This window comes from Panthera uncia, assembly GCF_023721935.1.
Source record: "Panthera uncia isolate 11264 chromosome D3 unlocalized genomic scaffold, Puncia_PCG_1.0 HiC_scaffold_8, whole genome shotgun sequence".
NCBI lineage: Eukaryota > Metazoa > Chordata > Mammalia > Carnivora > Felidae > Panthera > Panthera uncia.
The window spans coordinates 2,609,982-2,625,603 of NW_026057586.1; the positions used below are offsets into that span (position 1 = coordinate 2,609,982).

Genomic DNA, 15,622 nt, shown 5'->3' on the forward strand with positions numbered 1-15,622 from the left:
TTCTGTAAAATGGGTGTAGTTTTCCCCAAGTGACGCAGGTGAGAGACAACCAGAGAATTTGCTTACAAACCAACGCAGATCCCTGCATACAGAAATGCTGCTAAAACGTCACAGACCTATCCTAGTACCTAGAACCTTAAACTGCATTTATCTGACTCCTTAAGGCCTTTACAAAGACCACCACTGTTGAAAACTGTACTATTTAAAAACCGCTGGATATAAATGTTTAAAAATTTTCCTTTATGTGTCTGCACACAAAGTAGGAGGAGAATACAATGATCAAAACTAGTTTCTTCTAGAGAGCAATTACATTTCTTCAAGTTGTTTTAAGACCAATGTACATTCTATAAAAAGGAACGGTTTCATACGCTGATTTAAAAGTGAGTACCGGTTATCCATTTTTTTATTTAAAAAAAGGCATATTTTCTTAAGTGAAATTGAGAAAAAGAATATTGGCCAAGCAAATTCAAAAATGTGTAATAAAAAAACACAATAGAGGGAAAACATGAGAGAGGGAGGAAAGGGGGAGAGAGAAAGAGAAAGGAAAGAGTCACATCAAAGCCCAAACAGAAGACGTGGTTTGCTTCCCATTAATCAATTACTGTGATTTACCACCTCACAGATTAAAGTAGGAAAACACATGATCATAACAACAGAGGGGAAAAAAGCATTTGATAATATTCAACATAGAGAAGAAAATAAAAAGCCTTCTTACTAAACCAACAATGGAAGGCGGCTTCCCAAATTTGAGAGGTTCTAAGAAAAGCCTATAGTAAAAAGCCAAATCCAACTGTGAAACATTAAAACCAAACCCCTTAAAAGGCAGGACGCAAGAGGCAGTTGTCATCTGCACTATGTAGGGACCACTCTCCCTACTTTGTCTACTTAACACCGTGGCAGAAAAGACACCTTAAGGAGTGTCGGATACGGTATTCAAAACACATATAAATAACAAAGAAGGGCCACCTGGGTGGCTCAGCCAGTTAAGCAGGTTAAGCATCCGACTTTGGCTCAGGTAGTCAGGTCCTGATCTCCCAGTTCATGAGTTCCAGCTTGCTGACAGCTCAGAGCCTGGAGCCTGCTTCTCATTTTGTGTCTCCCTCTCTCTCTGCTCCTCCCCTGTTCTCTCTCTCTCTCTCTGTCTCTCTCTCTCTCTCTCTCTCAGAAATGAACATTAAAAAAATTTTAATCAAAAAAATAAATAACAAAGCAAATCCAGGGTCTAGAAAGGACTTCAACAAATCAGTAAGAAAAACCCAACAGAAGAGGACGGGCTGCAGGCAGAGACAGTGCAGGACTTATCAGGTCCTTCCAAAATCTCAGGCCTGGTTGCAGAGGATGATTCGCCGGTGCTCCCGTGAGCTGTGCAGCGACGGTTCCTCTGTGAGACCACGACCCAACACACCCTTATCTAAATGTTCAGTCTGGGGGCGCCTGGGGGGCTCGGTCGGTTCAGCGGCCGACTTCGGCTCAGGTCACGATCTCGCGGTCCGTGAGTTCGAGCCCCGCGATGGGCTCTGTGCTGACGGCTCAGAGCCTGGAGCCCATTTCAGATTCTGTGTCTCCCTCTCTCTGACCCTCCCCCGTTCATGCTCTGTCTCTCTCTGTCTCAAAAATAAATAAACGTTAAAAAAAAAATTAAATGTTCAGTATGCATACAACGTGAGCTATGTGTCAACAGCAGAAGTTAACGCTAGAACTTTTTTAAAATAATTTTTGATACAGAAACACAAGTGTGATGAACTGGTCACGATGACCCTCACCGAGGCCTCCACACGCTTCACTCTATTTCCGTCAGTACTCAGTTCTCGTCCCTCTAACTCACAAGAGCTTTCACCTTCTCGCTGTGGTCCGCTGAGCTCTCCTATCTCTAAACTCGGAGCGCGACACTGCTTTCGACTGCCGCACACCGTCCACGCACAGACTCCGCTACACCATAAACGTCTGGTAGCTCAGTGTCCCTTTTAATACTTGACGGTGTATTATATTTAGTACATAACAGGGACTCAGCTCAAAACCAGACTACCATTCAAAACAATAAAGGTCTTAAGTAAAGATAATATTCATATTTGGGGCGCCTGGGCGGCTCAGTCGGTTAGGCGTTCGACTTCAGCTCGGGTCACGATCTCACGGTCCGTGAGTTCGAGCCCCGCGTCGGGCTCTGTGCTGACAGCTCAGAGCCCGGAGCCTGCTTTGGATTCTGTGTCTCCCCCTCTCTCTGCCCCTCCCCCGCTCATGCTCTCTCTCCATCTCAAAAATAAACATTAAAAAAAAATTTAAGATAATATTTAGATTTAATTACAAATGACAAATAATTCAAAACAAAACCTGAAGAAAATCCTCTAAACTCTGAATCTTACCATCAAAGAATTGTACACAAATGAGATAAATCATGGAATTTTCAAACTAAATTCAACTACGTCCAAATGAATAAGTTTTTCTTTTTAAAGTTTTCTATACTGTATTATATGAAAAGCATAAAACAATACAAAATAACAAGCAATGTATCTGAACGACAAACCCAGAAATCTTCTTTATTCACAACACAGACCATCTAAAGAGAAAGAAAAGGAAGAATAAAAAGAAAATACCCCTCTCTTGAATTACTTAACGTAGACATAAAACTCCAAATAAGCTCATGCGCGTTATTTTTAGACAAAGTATAATGGTTGCAAAAGTTCTTACCAAGAACAAATTTCTACTTTTGTCTAAATGTTTGTTTATTTGGGGGAGAGAAGGCAGAAAGAGAGAGAATCCCAAGCAGGCTCTTCACTCGGCGCAGAGCCCAACATACTGCCCGATCCCAGGACCCGAGCCCAAATGAAGAGCCAGGATGCTTAACCGACTGAGCCAAGGTGCCCCGATTCATACTTACTTTCCAGGCAGCTATAAAAGCCCCCCGGTATCAGAGCTGCAAGCACTTAGCAGACCTCAAGCAGCAAAATAAGAGAGCGGGACAAGACTGCTACAGGGAGCTGACAACAATACGCACGCCATAATAAATGTAGTTTCCAGGGCAGAGGAACTGAAGCCCACAGCATCAGGGGCCCAGGTCCTGCAACGGGTCAAGCAGATGCCGGCCTATCACAGCACAGAGCAGGGGTCAAGTTCACGGTCCTAAGTCATCAAGAAGAGGTTAAGATTTCAAGACCTTGCTCTGGTGTAAGAGGGTGAAATCTCTCTGGCCTTAGGAGAGACGTCCGCACGGAGCAGTTAAACCACTGTCATACCTAAAGGAACAAGCTGCCAGCTTTTCAAAACACCTTTCACTGTGACTCCTAGGGAGCCCGTAGTTTATAACAAATGTCAAACTCTGTGAAGTTTTAAGAATGATTTATACATCACAAGTTTTACGACAAATATACAAAAAAGCATATTAAATTTTAAATTAATATGCAAAATGCCCCTTCAAATAACCCAATTCGACTAAAAACATTCTCTCTCACAAAACTAAATAAATCAAACAGTGACAGCTTTAGATGGAGTGTGTTCGATCTGGAAATATGTGGTTAATTATGAGCTAGCAACAAAACCTTGACTCATGAGGTCTCCTCAGGACGTCAAGAGCCCTCCCCTCCCTCAAACAGGTGTTTGCAGAGACAGTCCCTATGCTAGACGTGCACTCCTCCCTGAAAAGTGTCAGGCAGAAGAAAGAGCTTTTACCTCAACCCGTCTCTCAACCTTTTCTCAGCACACGAAGAAGACAAGCGCCAGCTCCAGCTCGTCCTGAGGATCAGCTGACCGAAAACGCAGCAGAACCGCATAAACTTGCTCAGCGGTCTACACGTGTATGTGACTCACTCGGGTCACAGCCCAACAGACGGACGCACTGCGTGCAAGCTCTCCAGGCGGAGCGCCGCATGTGACCTCACGGCCTCTGGAGCCCCATCCGGCGCTCGGGGCAGGAGGGAGCGCGGTCTCCGGGCCCAGGGCCGAGTGCCTCCCCCCATCTGGGGGGCCAGCGCGCCTCAGTGTTGTGGGGAAGCGAGTCTGGCTGCCTGCGGCCACCTCACAGCACCTTGGAAGGTTCTGGCCCAGTAACCGGACAGTGGCCGGTGCTCTCTCGCGGGAGAGGTTTCACGGGCTGCGGATTTCCAGCAGCTTATTCGTGCACGTGAAGCAGATACTCAGAAATGCAAGGGGAACTTCTAACCCAGAGGCTTCGTACAGTGAATAAAAGTATATGGAAATGTGCTTTTTTTCCTCCTCTCCTGTCTGGACAGCGGGGATCCCCGGATGATAAACTGCTTAGATTCCAACCTCCGGTTTTTCACTTGGGGCCGAGGGGCCAGATCAAGGGGAAGAGGGGACTAGAACCACCGTGGTCTGTGGGCTGAGAAACAAGGATTTTGTGGCCACATGTCAACACTGAGACAATGCGTGTCAGGAGGCAGCGTTAACAGATGAGCGCTTTGCCCCTCAGAGAGCACCTGCTCCCCAGACTCCGGGAGACACACAGCCGGTCCCCAAGAAAACGTTTCTGTGGGAACACTCCTGCCCCAAAGACAGAAACCTATTTCCTTCAAGAACGATGCAGGAATCTCTGCCCATGTATGAAGCCACGCTGAGCCCCACGGGTGCTCAGGAACGAACAGAATGTCGCTACAGTCTGCACGGGGGCTCTAAGGGCCAGCGCTGCGGGCACTGAGCAGAGGAAGGGCAGGTTCCGAGCCTCCACAAGGAGGCCGCACTTGTGCCGGCCTCGGATGGCCTCATAGGCCTGCCGGAGCTCTCAGGGACGCGGCGGAGAAGGGGAGAAAGAAGACACTCCCGCTGAAGAAAGGCCCGTGGCAGAGGATGGCCCCTGAAAAAGAGTGTGACTGTTTCAAACGCCCGGGGAGCCAGCATCCCGAAGGCCAGGGAGGGAGGCCGCAGAGGCACGGGGGCCGGCTCACAGAGAGCTCACGGACCCACGGGGCGAGGAGTGAGCGTGGACGGGACCGGCAAGGGTCCAGCCGGCGGGATGGCGGTGCCGTGGTGGAAGGGAGGACGCGGATGGCCGAGAGGCTGCTGCGTCGAGGACAGGCAGAGACCGCCGGGGTAAAGCCCTAGGGGCTGTCGGGAGGAGACGCCAATCACAGGGAGAAAAGCAGCCTAAGTTTTACAACTGTCGTGGTTTTGAAATATCAAACAAACGGGTTGAGACCATCAGAACGTTCAACAGACCTATCGCCTTTTCGAGAAAAGAAAAAAAAAAAAAAAAAAAAAAAGGAGGCACGTTTCTTAAAAGATAAGCACTATGGCAGCCTAAACGTCTCGGCCTTGACGCATATGAAAATTACCGGGGAGAAGTGGCGATTTCTTCTTCAGGATTTTTTTGTCTTTCTTCTCCAACTTCTCCGGGCTTTCTTGTTCTTTGTCTGGCTCTGCATCGGCGGGGGGGGGGCGGCTCACTCGAGGCGTGCGGCGTGTCCGCGGCGGGCCCCTGCGCGCAGGGCGTCGTGGCGTGGCCGGGGCCGTGAGCGTGCGCTGCAGCTGGAATTGAAGACAGCCCACTGTTTTCTAAGGCTTGCTGAGACAGAACAGAACTGACAGGTTAGCAGGGGTGAGGCCCGAACCCGCCCGCCCAAATCAACCACGGAGGTGCGACGAGGCTCGCCCACAGAATCCTAGTTCCGCCCCGCGAGACATAAAGCTCTACACGCCGCCGATCGACACCTGTAAGCTCGACCCCCAACCCTAGGAAGCTGAAATGTCCGCTCTGACAACTGACACCTCCCCTCCACCCAGAACACGGTACGCTAAAATCAAAAGGATCTGAAGTTAATTCCTTTTTAGCCTTTTAGGAATTTTACCTCAGACCACGTTGGTTATCTCCAAACGGGTCTGGGACTCGCCGTTTTCAGTTACAGCGAGCCTACCCAAAAGTTTACGTCGGCTGTCATGCGCCCCGAGATTCTTTATACCAACTCGTCCCAAAAGGTACAGAGAGGAGACGGGTTAGTTGTTACGGCAAGTAACTAAATAGGGTGGAGAAGGCAGGCCGTCTCTGTTGGCAAAGGAAGGGTCTGAGGATACAGCTGGCCTGGGGCGAAAGCATCAGAAAAGAGCACTTTGCCCCGATTCGTTCTGCTGCTCTCCCACCGGAGCGTGGACCATCCACACGGCCGAGGAGACACGAGACTGACTCTCTCGAAACAGTTACACGAGAGCCTCTACAAAGAACGAGGTATGTCTTAGGCCTCCGTCAACGGGGATAAATACAGGAAGGTTCTGAAAAGCCTATTCATCTCAAGTAAATCGCTCATGGAGGAAATGAAAGTTTTAAACTATTTCTAAATTTATGCATTAACCATCTAGGATTCCGCACTGTCCATAAGCAACTCAATAAGCAGATTTTGTTGCGACAGAATGTTTTCAATTAGGACGCATCTTTATTGATGCTTCCTCTCCTCTGACAAGCCCCCGCCTATTTATTTTTCAGTCACGAAGCCCAGGCGCAGACGAGCACGGACAGGAACAGGCAGGTGCGTCTCACCTGTAAAATGTCCTGGTTGATGCCCACTGTGATGCTGAGCTGCTGGCCGGGCTGAGGGGGCTGGCTGGACTCAGCCGGCCCCGGCTCGGACAGCTCTAGGAGCTGCTGGATGACATCGGTCACCGCCTGGGAATTCTGCTGACTCGACGCGGACGTGACGTGGACTTCCGTCTGCTGGAGAGGTAACGTCTGAAACAGTGTGGCCTGAAACGTAGCAGCATTGTCGTTGAAAATGTAAGAAGCACATTAACTTGTACTTCAATTTACCAGAAAAAAGAACAGCACCTCTTCCTTACGACCATTAAAATCTAACAATATCCCAAAAGATAAATGTTAAATAAAACGTCTCACTGATTTTTACATGGGGCACAATACTGGCTGTTAAAGGAACGTATGCGGTGAATTGTTCGCCTCACTTTTTAAATTTTTCTTAGTGCCAGGAGAGACAATCAGTTCAAGGTGGGGGTTTGAGCACAGGGTTACGAAATAAAATAAGAGAGAAACCACCGTGGCCAAAACAGTTCAAGACATTTCGGGAAAACACGTGCACTAGAGGAATAAATGCGCAGTGAAGCTACAGACAAGAATATCCAAGGAGGGACCGACCTGATCACCCAGAAACTCAGGAATCTGAAATGCCACACCAAGAAGAGGGTGGAAGTCAGAGACACTCGTGTGTGTGGTGCCATCAAGGTGGACACAGGACGCCACGCGTCTGCCAGAATCGACAGGGCACACGACACAGAGCGTGGACCCGAGTCACTGCTATAGCACAGCAGCGCTCGCTCATCCGCTGTGACAGACACGGCACGGAAACGCAAGGGGGCAGCAACGGGGCGGCTACGCATGGGGCTGGTGGGGTACACGGGACTTCTCCACCTTCTGCTCAATTCTCCTGCAAACCTAAAATTGCTCTAAGAAATCAAGTCTATTAATTAGAAAAAAAAGATGATGGAAAACTATTTAGGGCTGACAGTGAGTCCCTTGTCTTTGTCCACAGAACAAGTGACAGGCCCTTACCCTGAGGCAACAGAAATGGGGGATTATCTCTAGAAGAGGCAACAACGGGGGCTCCTTGGGAGGATCAGGGCACCTTCTTGGCACTTAGTCCCCCAACTAAACAAAGTCTGCGTTCTGCCCCAGGGACCCCAAGTTCAAGAGCTGGCTCCCCGGTCAACTGCCTGTAAAGTGGCTCTGGAGGCCACACAGCTCCATCCTGCATGGGCCCACTGCCGCCTCACTGCGCAAGACGACAGCACCACCGGCCACCGGGAGCCACAGGCTATCTCGACGAGGGCACGGTGGGCAGTGGCCCCGGGCAGACCACTCAAGGAGCAGAAGAGAACTTTAAAAGGAAAATGCTAACTAGGCTTCCCAGGAAACCTCACCAAACCAGAAAAGAAAGAAGCAATCAGATGGCAAAGGAGCAGTCTCAGAATTTAAAAATCTTAGCAGCTGGAGCGCCTGGGTGGCTCAGTCGGTTAAGCATAGAACTCTAGCTCAGGTCGCGATCTCTCGGTCCGTGAGTTCGAGCCCCGCGTCAGGCTCTGTGCTGACAGCTCAGAGCCTGGAGCCTGCTTCGGACTCTGTGTCTCCCCCTCTCTCTGCCCCTCCCCTGCTAGTGCTCTCTGTCTCGCTCTCAAAAATGAACAGACATTTAAAAAACTTTTTTTTTTTAATTTAAAAAACAGCCCAAAATAGACATTTGAAGACTTAATCGTTAGCCTCTAATTGTTCTCCAGTTTCAGAACTTATGGACAACAATCCCCCTGATCAGGGGTAAGGTGAGGAACCATCCCATGCCGCAGATACTGCAGAAAAGAGAAGAAAACACAAAGCACATGAGGCCCTCACGTTCAGGAACTAAGCACTGCCTAGTGTCTACACCGGCAGGAGGCAGGTGCTGACGAACACACACTAACGCTTCCAAGATTCCTGGACGTAGCGGGTCTGCGGCGGTGGAAACAAGCCTACGCTTAGATCCTGCCATTATAGAGGCAACAGACCAAGGCCAAGCTGGAGATTCCTCCCAAAAGTTTGTGTGTCAGACAACTTTCAATACGTGTACTGGAAGATACAACTTAGTTTCCCAAAAGTCCACAGTCTCAGGAAAAAATTATCACTGTCACATCAGACATGGAGAAACCTTATTTGGAAAGGATAACTGATTCTTAAATTATAATAACATAGGGATAGAGATCATTCAATAATAATTGTCAGTAGCACTGAAGGAATTACAAATTCAGAAATTAATGATTACATTTTGTCCTTTTTTCACTGGTTCAAATGACAGTCCATAAGTCAGGGTCATCTGGTATCATTCTGAAGTCTAAAAAGATTGATTTTCTTTCACTAACTAAAAAAATAAGAAAGCAGCCCTCACCTGCTAGAAACTTTCATAGCACTTTATGGCATTAAATAATTTTTTTTTATGTTTTTTACAAGTGGGGGAGGGGCAGAGAGAGAGGGAGACACAGGATCTGAAGCAGGCTCCGGGCTCTGAACTGTGAGCACTGAGCCCAGTGCAGGGCTCGAACTCACAAACCACGAAATCAGGACCTGAGCCGAAGTCAGATGCTCAACCGACTGAGCTCCCCAGGTGCCCCGGCACTAAATAATACTCTAAGTAATATTCAATCTTAAAGGTCAAAATTGGGATGACAGATTTCAGTAAGACATTATCCTCTTATCAACCAGCTTATTAAACTCACCGTTAACACATGCGCCGTCTCTGCAGAACTTGCTGGATTCTGTGGTCCACCCATATGCATCTTGCTGATATGAGTGTTCAAGCTACCCAAACTTTTAAATACACAACTACATTCTGTACAATTATAGGTAGGGCCATTCTTGACCTTAAGGAACAAAAAAGGAAAAAATGCTTTTTACAATTAACAGTTAGATAAAAATGTTTAAATTATAGCCAATCTAATTTACCGTTCTATTGAAAATGACGGAAACAGCCTAACCATTTAACATTACCTCCTCATTCAAATTAGACAGCTCTAAAATCAATGACCCAATTCTTTAATCAATAATGCCAATCTGAGATTAATTGAAATTTCAGTCTTTTCTATAAATCAGGACACGTTTGGAAGTAAGAAGTGTTCAGTTATTATAATTTGGTAAAAATATCTGACTTACACTCTCAATTCTTAAATTGCTAAGCACAATGTTCAATTAGAAAGGCTACACAGTTGGGGCCCCTGGGTGGCCCAGTCAGTTAAGCGCCCGACTTAGGTTCAGGTCCTGATCTCACGGTCCGTGAGTCGAGCCCCGCGTCGGGCTCTGTGCTGACAGCTGAGAGCCCGGAGCCTGTTTCAGATTCTGTGTCTCCCTCTCTCTCTGACCCTCCCCAGTTCATGCTCTGTCTCTGTCTCAAAAATAAATAAACGTTAAGAAAAAAAAAAAAAAAGAAAGGCTACACAGTTAGATATAAACATCACCCTAACTGAGCCTTTAGGGAGCTCATACACACACGTGAGGACAGATGGTCACCCAGTGTGTACATTTTTCATCACCAATTCCAATATTCCACATCAGCAACTACTTTCTACCACTGTGACGTAGCCAGAAGTGGACTAGAGATAAGGAGTGATGTGGAGGGCTTTTCCAAACTCAGGAGCTCTGGTGAGCACCTCACAGGGTGGCTCGGGGTCCCAGCGAGGTCTCTCTGGGCACTACACAAGTGAACGGTCATCCCGAAACCTCGTCTGGGCAGAAGCAGCTCTGGGAGAACGCCGCGTGCAGGCCACATTTATTCTTCTGCGATCTACAGGAAGCCTCACCTCACGTTGTTACCACCTCACTAGTATTTACGTGTTCTTCCTCATGTTTCTGGGTCTGAGATAATAAGCCTTGGTTTTTAAAAGTAACTCACTGCATACAGAAGTCTGAATCTGTTTATAAACTACGTGAAGGGTGTAGGTTTTTTTTATTTTAGTGATACTTAAGACTTCATTCCAAGGAAAATAAAAAGAGACACATTTGATTTTAATACGAGTTTTCATTCTGGGGCGCCTGGGTGGCTCAGTCCGTTGGGTGTCCAACTTCGGCTCAGGTCATGATCTCACGGTCCGTGAGTTTGAGCCCTACATCGGGCTCTGTGCTGACAGCCCGGAGCCTGGAGCCTGCTTCAGATTCTGTGTCTCCTTCTCTCTCTGCCCCTCCCCCATTCAAGCTCTGTCTCTCTCTCAAAAATAAATAAACATTTAAAAAAAACAAAAAATTAAAAAAATATATGAGCTTTAATTCTGCAAAAGTTACACAAAATAAACAGATCCTGGATAAAAGTATTTGTGTCGCTTAAACATTTATTTATAGTCTACAATTAGACTATAAAAACACCAAATCATGATAGTAAGAACAAATGTTAACCTGCTTAAGAGATATACTTCCAGAAGCTTTGCAAGTCGGTAAGATCTACAGACAATAAAAAATTGTCAACATCAGTTTCACTGAAAGAGTTAACACGGAGGGAAATAAACAGACCAGACGTCTGTCTGACAAAAAAATGCGAATGAGGCCACATGTAAGTTTAGCAATAATAATAATAATAGGAAAAATACTTTTTTCCTCAATTTGTTTCTTATCTTCCAATTTCTTTTTTTTTTTTTTTAATTTTTTTTTTTTTGACATTTATTTATTTTTGAGACAGAGAGAGACAGAGCATGAATGGGGGAGGGTCAGAGAGAGGGAGACACAGAATCTGAAACAGGCTCCAGGCTCTGAGCTTTCAGCACAGAGCCTGACGCGGGGCTCGAACTCACGAACCGCGAGATCATGACCTGAGCCGAAGTCGGCCGCTTAACCGACTGAGCCACCCAGGCGCCCCTCTTATCTTTCAATTTCTTACACTTCAGAGTGTCCATGTTTCAAGTTTGCTAAAGGGATGAAACAGGTTAACAATCACAACTAGCAAAGGTATGATGATATTCAAACATTTATTCACCAGAGCTATGACAGTGCAAGGCCACATAGGGATAATATTTTATGTTTCTTCCATATCGGCCTAAAAGGTTTCCATCTACAGGTATCTGTTTCTTGTTTAAAACAAAGTCTGCTCTGCACCAACCCTAAATCTAGAAAAGAATGTCTCAGGCTCACCCATTGGCTCAAGAGCCGCGTAGCGCGGCCCCGTGAAAACCACACCCACCCGCGTGCGACGTTTACCTCCGAGTGAACTCTCTGCACATGTGACTGCAGATTCCCTTTCTGAGAAAAGGCGGCAGGACAGAAGGCACAGGCGTGGGGTTTTTCACCTGTGTGCTTGATCATGTGCGTCTGCAACGCCCCCTTCTGGTTGAAAGCCTTCCCGCATTCACTGCATTTAAACGGCCTTTCACCTAGGGAGGGAGAAACATGCTCAAAATATAATTCCATAGTGTGGGAGCCCCAGATGAGCTAAGAGAGAAATACGTTCCACCAAACTCAAGACCCAAAACCTATCTGTCCAGACAGAACGCCGCCCCATAACTGCAGACTCATGTATCTAACGACCTAGTCAACATGAAGACCACGGGCACACGACAAAGGACGAAAAACCAAGATTATCTTCCAGGTCTAGCTAGCTCTAGAGCACTCGTTCTTTCCTCTAAACCACCTCATAAATCACCCAAAAGTGAACGTACTTCATACCTGTGTGTATCCTAATATGCCGAGTTAACTGACTTGGCTTTTGAAACGTCTTTCCACAGTGTGGGCATGAGTACGTGAATCCACTCCTGTCGATGTTCCGATTGTAAGACCTTGTACTTGACACCCTAGTGTGACACAGGGGGGAAACACTCATGAAGTCATCTCCTTTGTGTTACAATTCCAAAATTCAAATGCTACCGGAAAGTGTGGCTGACTGGTGGTCAGGACACACAGCAGTGAGAAATCACAGAGGAGTGTGTGTATGCACGCGTGCACACACACGCACACACACACACACACGCACACACAGATGCACACATACATGCAGTTGTTTTGTGTGTTCACTACCATAAAATTCATTTTTTGCTACATAATGAAACGATAAACTTCCTTTTGTCTTGTTTTCTTGGGGGCGGGGGGTGCGGAGGTCAGAACGTCCCTTGTGGACAAAGCTTTACCGTGACAGTCAAAGGTAAACAGCTCTACGCTGCCAAGTGTCCCCCCCATCCTCCGGTCTCCCGCTGTCAGTACCATCGAGACGGGGCGCCAGAGTGGTTCGCTCACGATCTGGGACAGGCATGCCTACCTGGAAGGGCTTCCCACTACCCTGGGGATAAAATCCTCAGCCCAGGATGGCCTCAGCGCCACAAACTCGCCTCCACAGTGGGCTCCCAGACACCAGGCTCCCTTCTGCTCTCAAACGCAGAAAACTCGCCGCTGCTGAGTTGTGGTAACTGCTCTCCCCTTGGCTGCAGGTCCCTGCCCTGGACCCAAAGGGCCCTCCTCATTGCAAGGACCCCTCCTCACAGCGGCTCCCAACCCACCGCCCTTCTCCGCTCACTCGCTCACTGCTCCCTGCCTCCTGAGGAGTAGATGAGCAGTCCTCACGGAGTGTGAGGACGAGGCTGTCTGTCTGTCCGGTGTGTCCCTTGGCCCCAGCAGACTCAGAAGCCAGCGTGGCCGAGCGCAAGCCCACCACCTAGTCATCCTTAATCATCTCTCCAAAACCCTCCCAGACACATCAAAACCACCTGCGCTAAAACCTCATCAGAATAAAAATCTAGTGTGACGGGGCACACGCAGCACGGCTCAAACGGTGACGTCCTCGCTGGGCTCTGCATCATCAACAGGCAAGACGGAGGGAGCGGGAAGGGGAAGAGAGCTCTGACCCCACATGGGGTGCAGGCCCCACATCCAAACCACAGCGCCCGAGAGGATACACGAGCCCCGCCGAGGCCGCGGGGCACACACTTTATTAACCGCTGCGGACACTCTGGTTGTGGCTGTGGTTGTTATTTAAGAGTCTGCATATTCCCTAAGCTCTGGGACTGGAACGGTGGCGAGCCAAAGTGACAGGGTAGGTAACAAGAAAACGGATGCTGGCTCTCAGGGTCTGGCGGAGAACTCGGCTCCGCGAGTGTGACGCGTGAGCATCGACACCAGGCCCCGGGAGCACAGGCCGGGAAGAGCCCGTCCCCATTGCATCAAGAAAGTGAAGTTGCAACAAGAATACACAATCAGGAATAAATCGAACAGGAAACTTTGAAAGAGGTGTTAAGTCTTACTGGCAGTAAATGCACACGGGTATTTAAGCACACTCATGCTGCCAGCATTATGCGCTCTGAAAGCAGACGATGAGGGTTTGATTCCTTGACACTGGAAACTTCGGTGCTGTACAACCGTGGGAAAGTAACCTGGTCCCGGAGTCTCGGGTTTCTCATCCGCAAGGCAACCCGGTCTTACAGGGGTGCTCGTAATGATTAAACTAAGCTTTATTTACGTGTTTTTATACACACGCTAAGCGCAGTGTTCGGAACACAAAAGTTCTAAACAGACGGTATAAATAAAGCGATTCATGAAAAAGGGTGCTTATCTGAACCCTGTTACTTACCTGTAAAAACGTATTGCCAGGATCTTGTTCTACAACTTTTAATACTCTATGCTAGCGAAAAATCTCTACCCACACAGCCTGCTGTCTATTTAAAATTTCGGCTCTAATCCGAAGCAGACTCCAGGCCCCGAGCTGTCAGCACACAGCCCGACATGGGGCTCGAACCCACGAACTGTAAGATCATGACAGCCGAAGTCAGACGCTCAGCCGACTGACCCCCGCAGGCGCCCCGGCTCATACCTAATTTTGTAATGAGTCTTCATGTGCTCCTTCAGCTGTGATGACGTCTCGAACTCCTTCCTACAGGCCTTACAGGTGTGCACGCGGCTCCCGGCCAGCTCCTGGCGGTGCTCCTCCATGTGGATGGCCAGTTGGCTCTGCAGGGTGAACTCATCCCCACACTCCGAGCAGATGAGGTTCTGCAACAGCAAAGACCATTCGTGAGCAGAGCAAGCGTTTCAAAACCATCACTTCTTACAAGAACTGGTGTTGGGAACAGTCAATACACAGATTACACTTTCCTCTGGAACAAGCACGATTTCGCCTCAAAAAATACATCATTATGTCCAAATGTGAGTATATAAAAATAATCTTTATTGGAAGTAAAAGATAGAAACACAGGGAAAGGGATGAGAGAACACTGCCATTTTTGGGCAGAGTGAACGGCTCCCAATTGGCTGTTGTAACTGGCATCTTGTCCTTCTGTGCTGTGGACACATTAGAGAGGCAGAACGACTTCACCTCCACAGAAGGGTCAGGACACAATTTAAGATTATAGTTTAATAGACTACCTTAAAACAAAACAGCTGGCAAATTTTGAAATGGAAACATTTCTCATTGTTGCAATTTGTTTACAGGGAGTCTATCACAGAAAAGTCTGGGACTCTGTCCAGACCTGGCTTGCTCCGTACGTGAAACAGGCGTGGTCTGAACAGTGCCGTGAGGACGTATAAAATACACACGGGATTTCAAAGACTTACTGCAAAAAGCAAAGAACATAAGACAGGTCAGTAACTTTTAATATGTGAATAATATTTTGGATATATTTTCAATACAAAATATACCAAAATAAAATTTTTTTTTTTTCTTTTGTAGTAGGACTACTTACTATACATTTTAAATCAGTCGTATGTCAATTAGGTAACGCTGGTCCAGATGTTCTGGAGTTGGGTTGGTTCACATGAAGCCTGCCAGTTACGAGCCACGTGCATTTGGGTGTTAACCACTGTGTGTGTGAAACACGGATGTCAGTAACGCCCGCCCTCACCAGTACTCTAAAGACACCGCATAGAGCGCGGCACAGAGGAAGAACTCAGCATGACACATATCGGTAGGGGCTACTGACTGAGCACGAGGTTTGATTAGCTTACCCGTTCAGAGTTCCTAATACAATTTTTTAAATGATCCGCAAAATAAACTGTCCCAGCAAGGGGGAAAAAGTGAGTGTAACCCGTCAATGAGCATAAACTATTGCCTCCAAATAACAAAACATATAACCATTTCTTTCAACAGACTTTCTTCCATTTACTATACATCATGGCCCTGTGGATGTGCGTAAACCCTATTAAAATGAGCTGGTTCACTGACACTGAGAGCATCCTTAGCAGGAAAAGACA

General features: G+C 47.5%; 1 protein-coding gene across 1 annotated transcript in view; it reads right to left on the minus strand.

The window, feature by feature from the left end:
- ZNF236 (zinc finger protein 236) overlaps positions 1-15,622 on the minus strand; it is a 116,243-nt gene that overhangs the window by 76,011 nt on the left and 24,610 nt on the right. Inside the window, 7 exon segments of the mRNA XM_049619288.1 lie at positions 5,283-5,388; positions 5,390-5,512; positions 6,479-6,682; positions 9,190-9,333; positions 11,651-11,823; positions 12,116-12,240; positions 14,247-14,425. Of these exon segments, the coding sequence (XP_049475245.1) occupies positions 5,283-5,388; positions 5,390-5,512; positions 6,479-6,682; positions 9,190-9,333; positions 11,651-11,823; positions 12,116-12,240; positions 14,247-14,425 (1,054 nt within the window).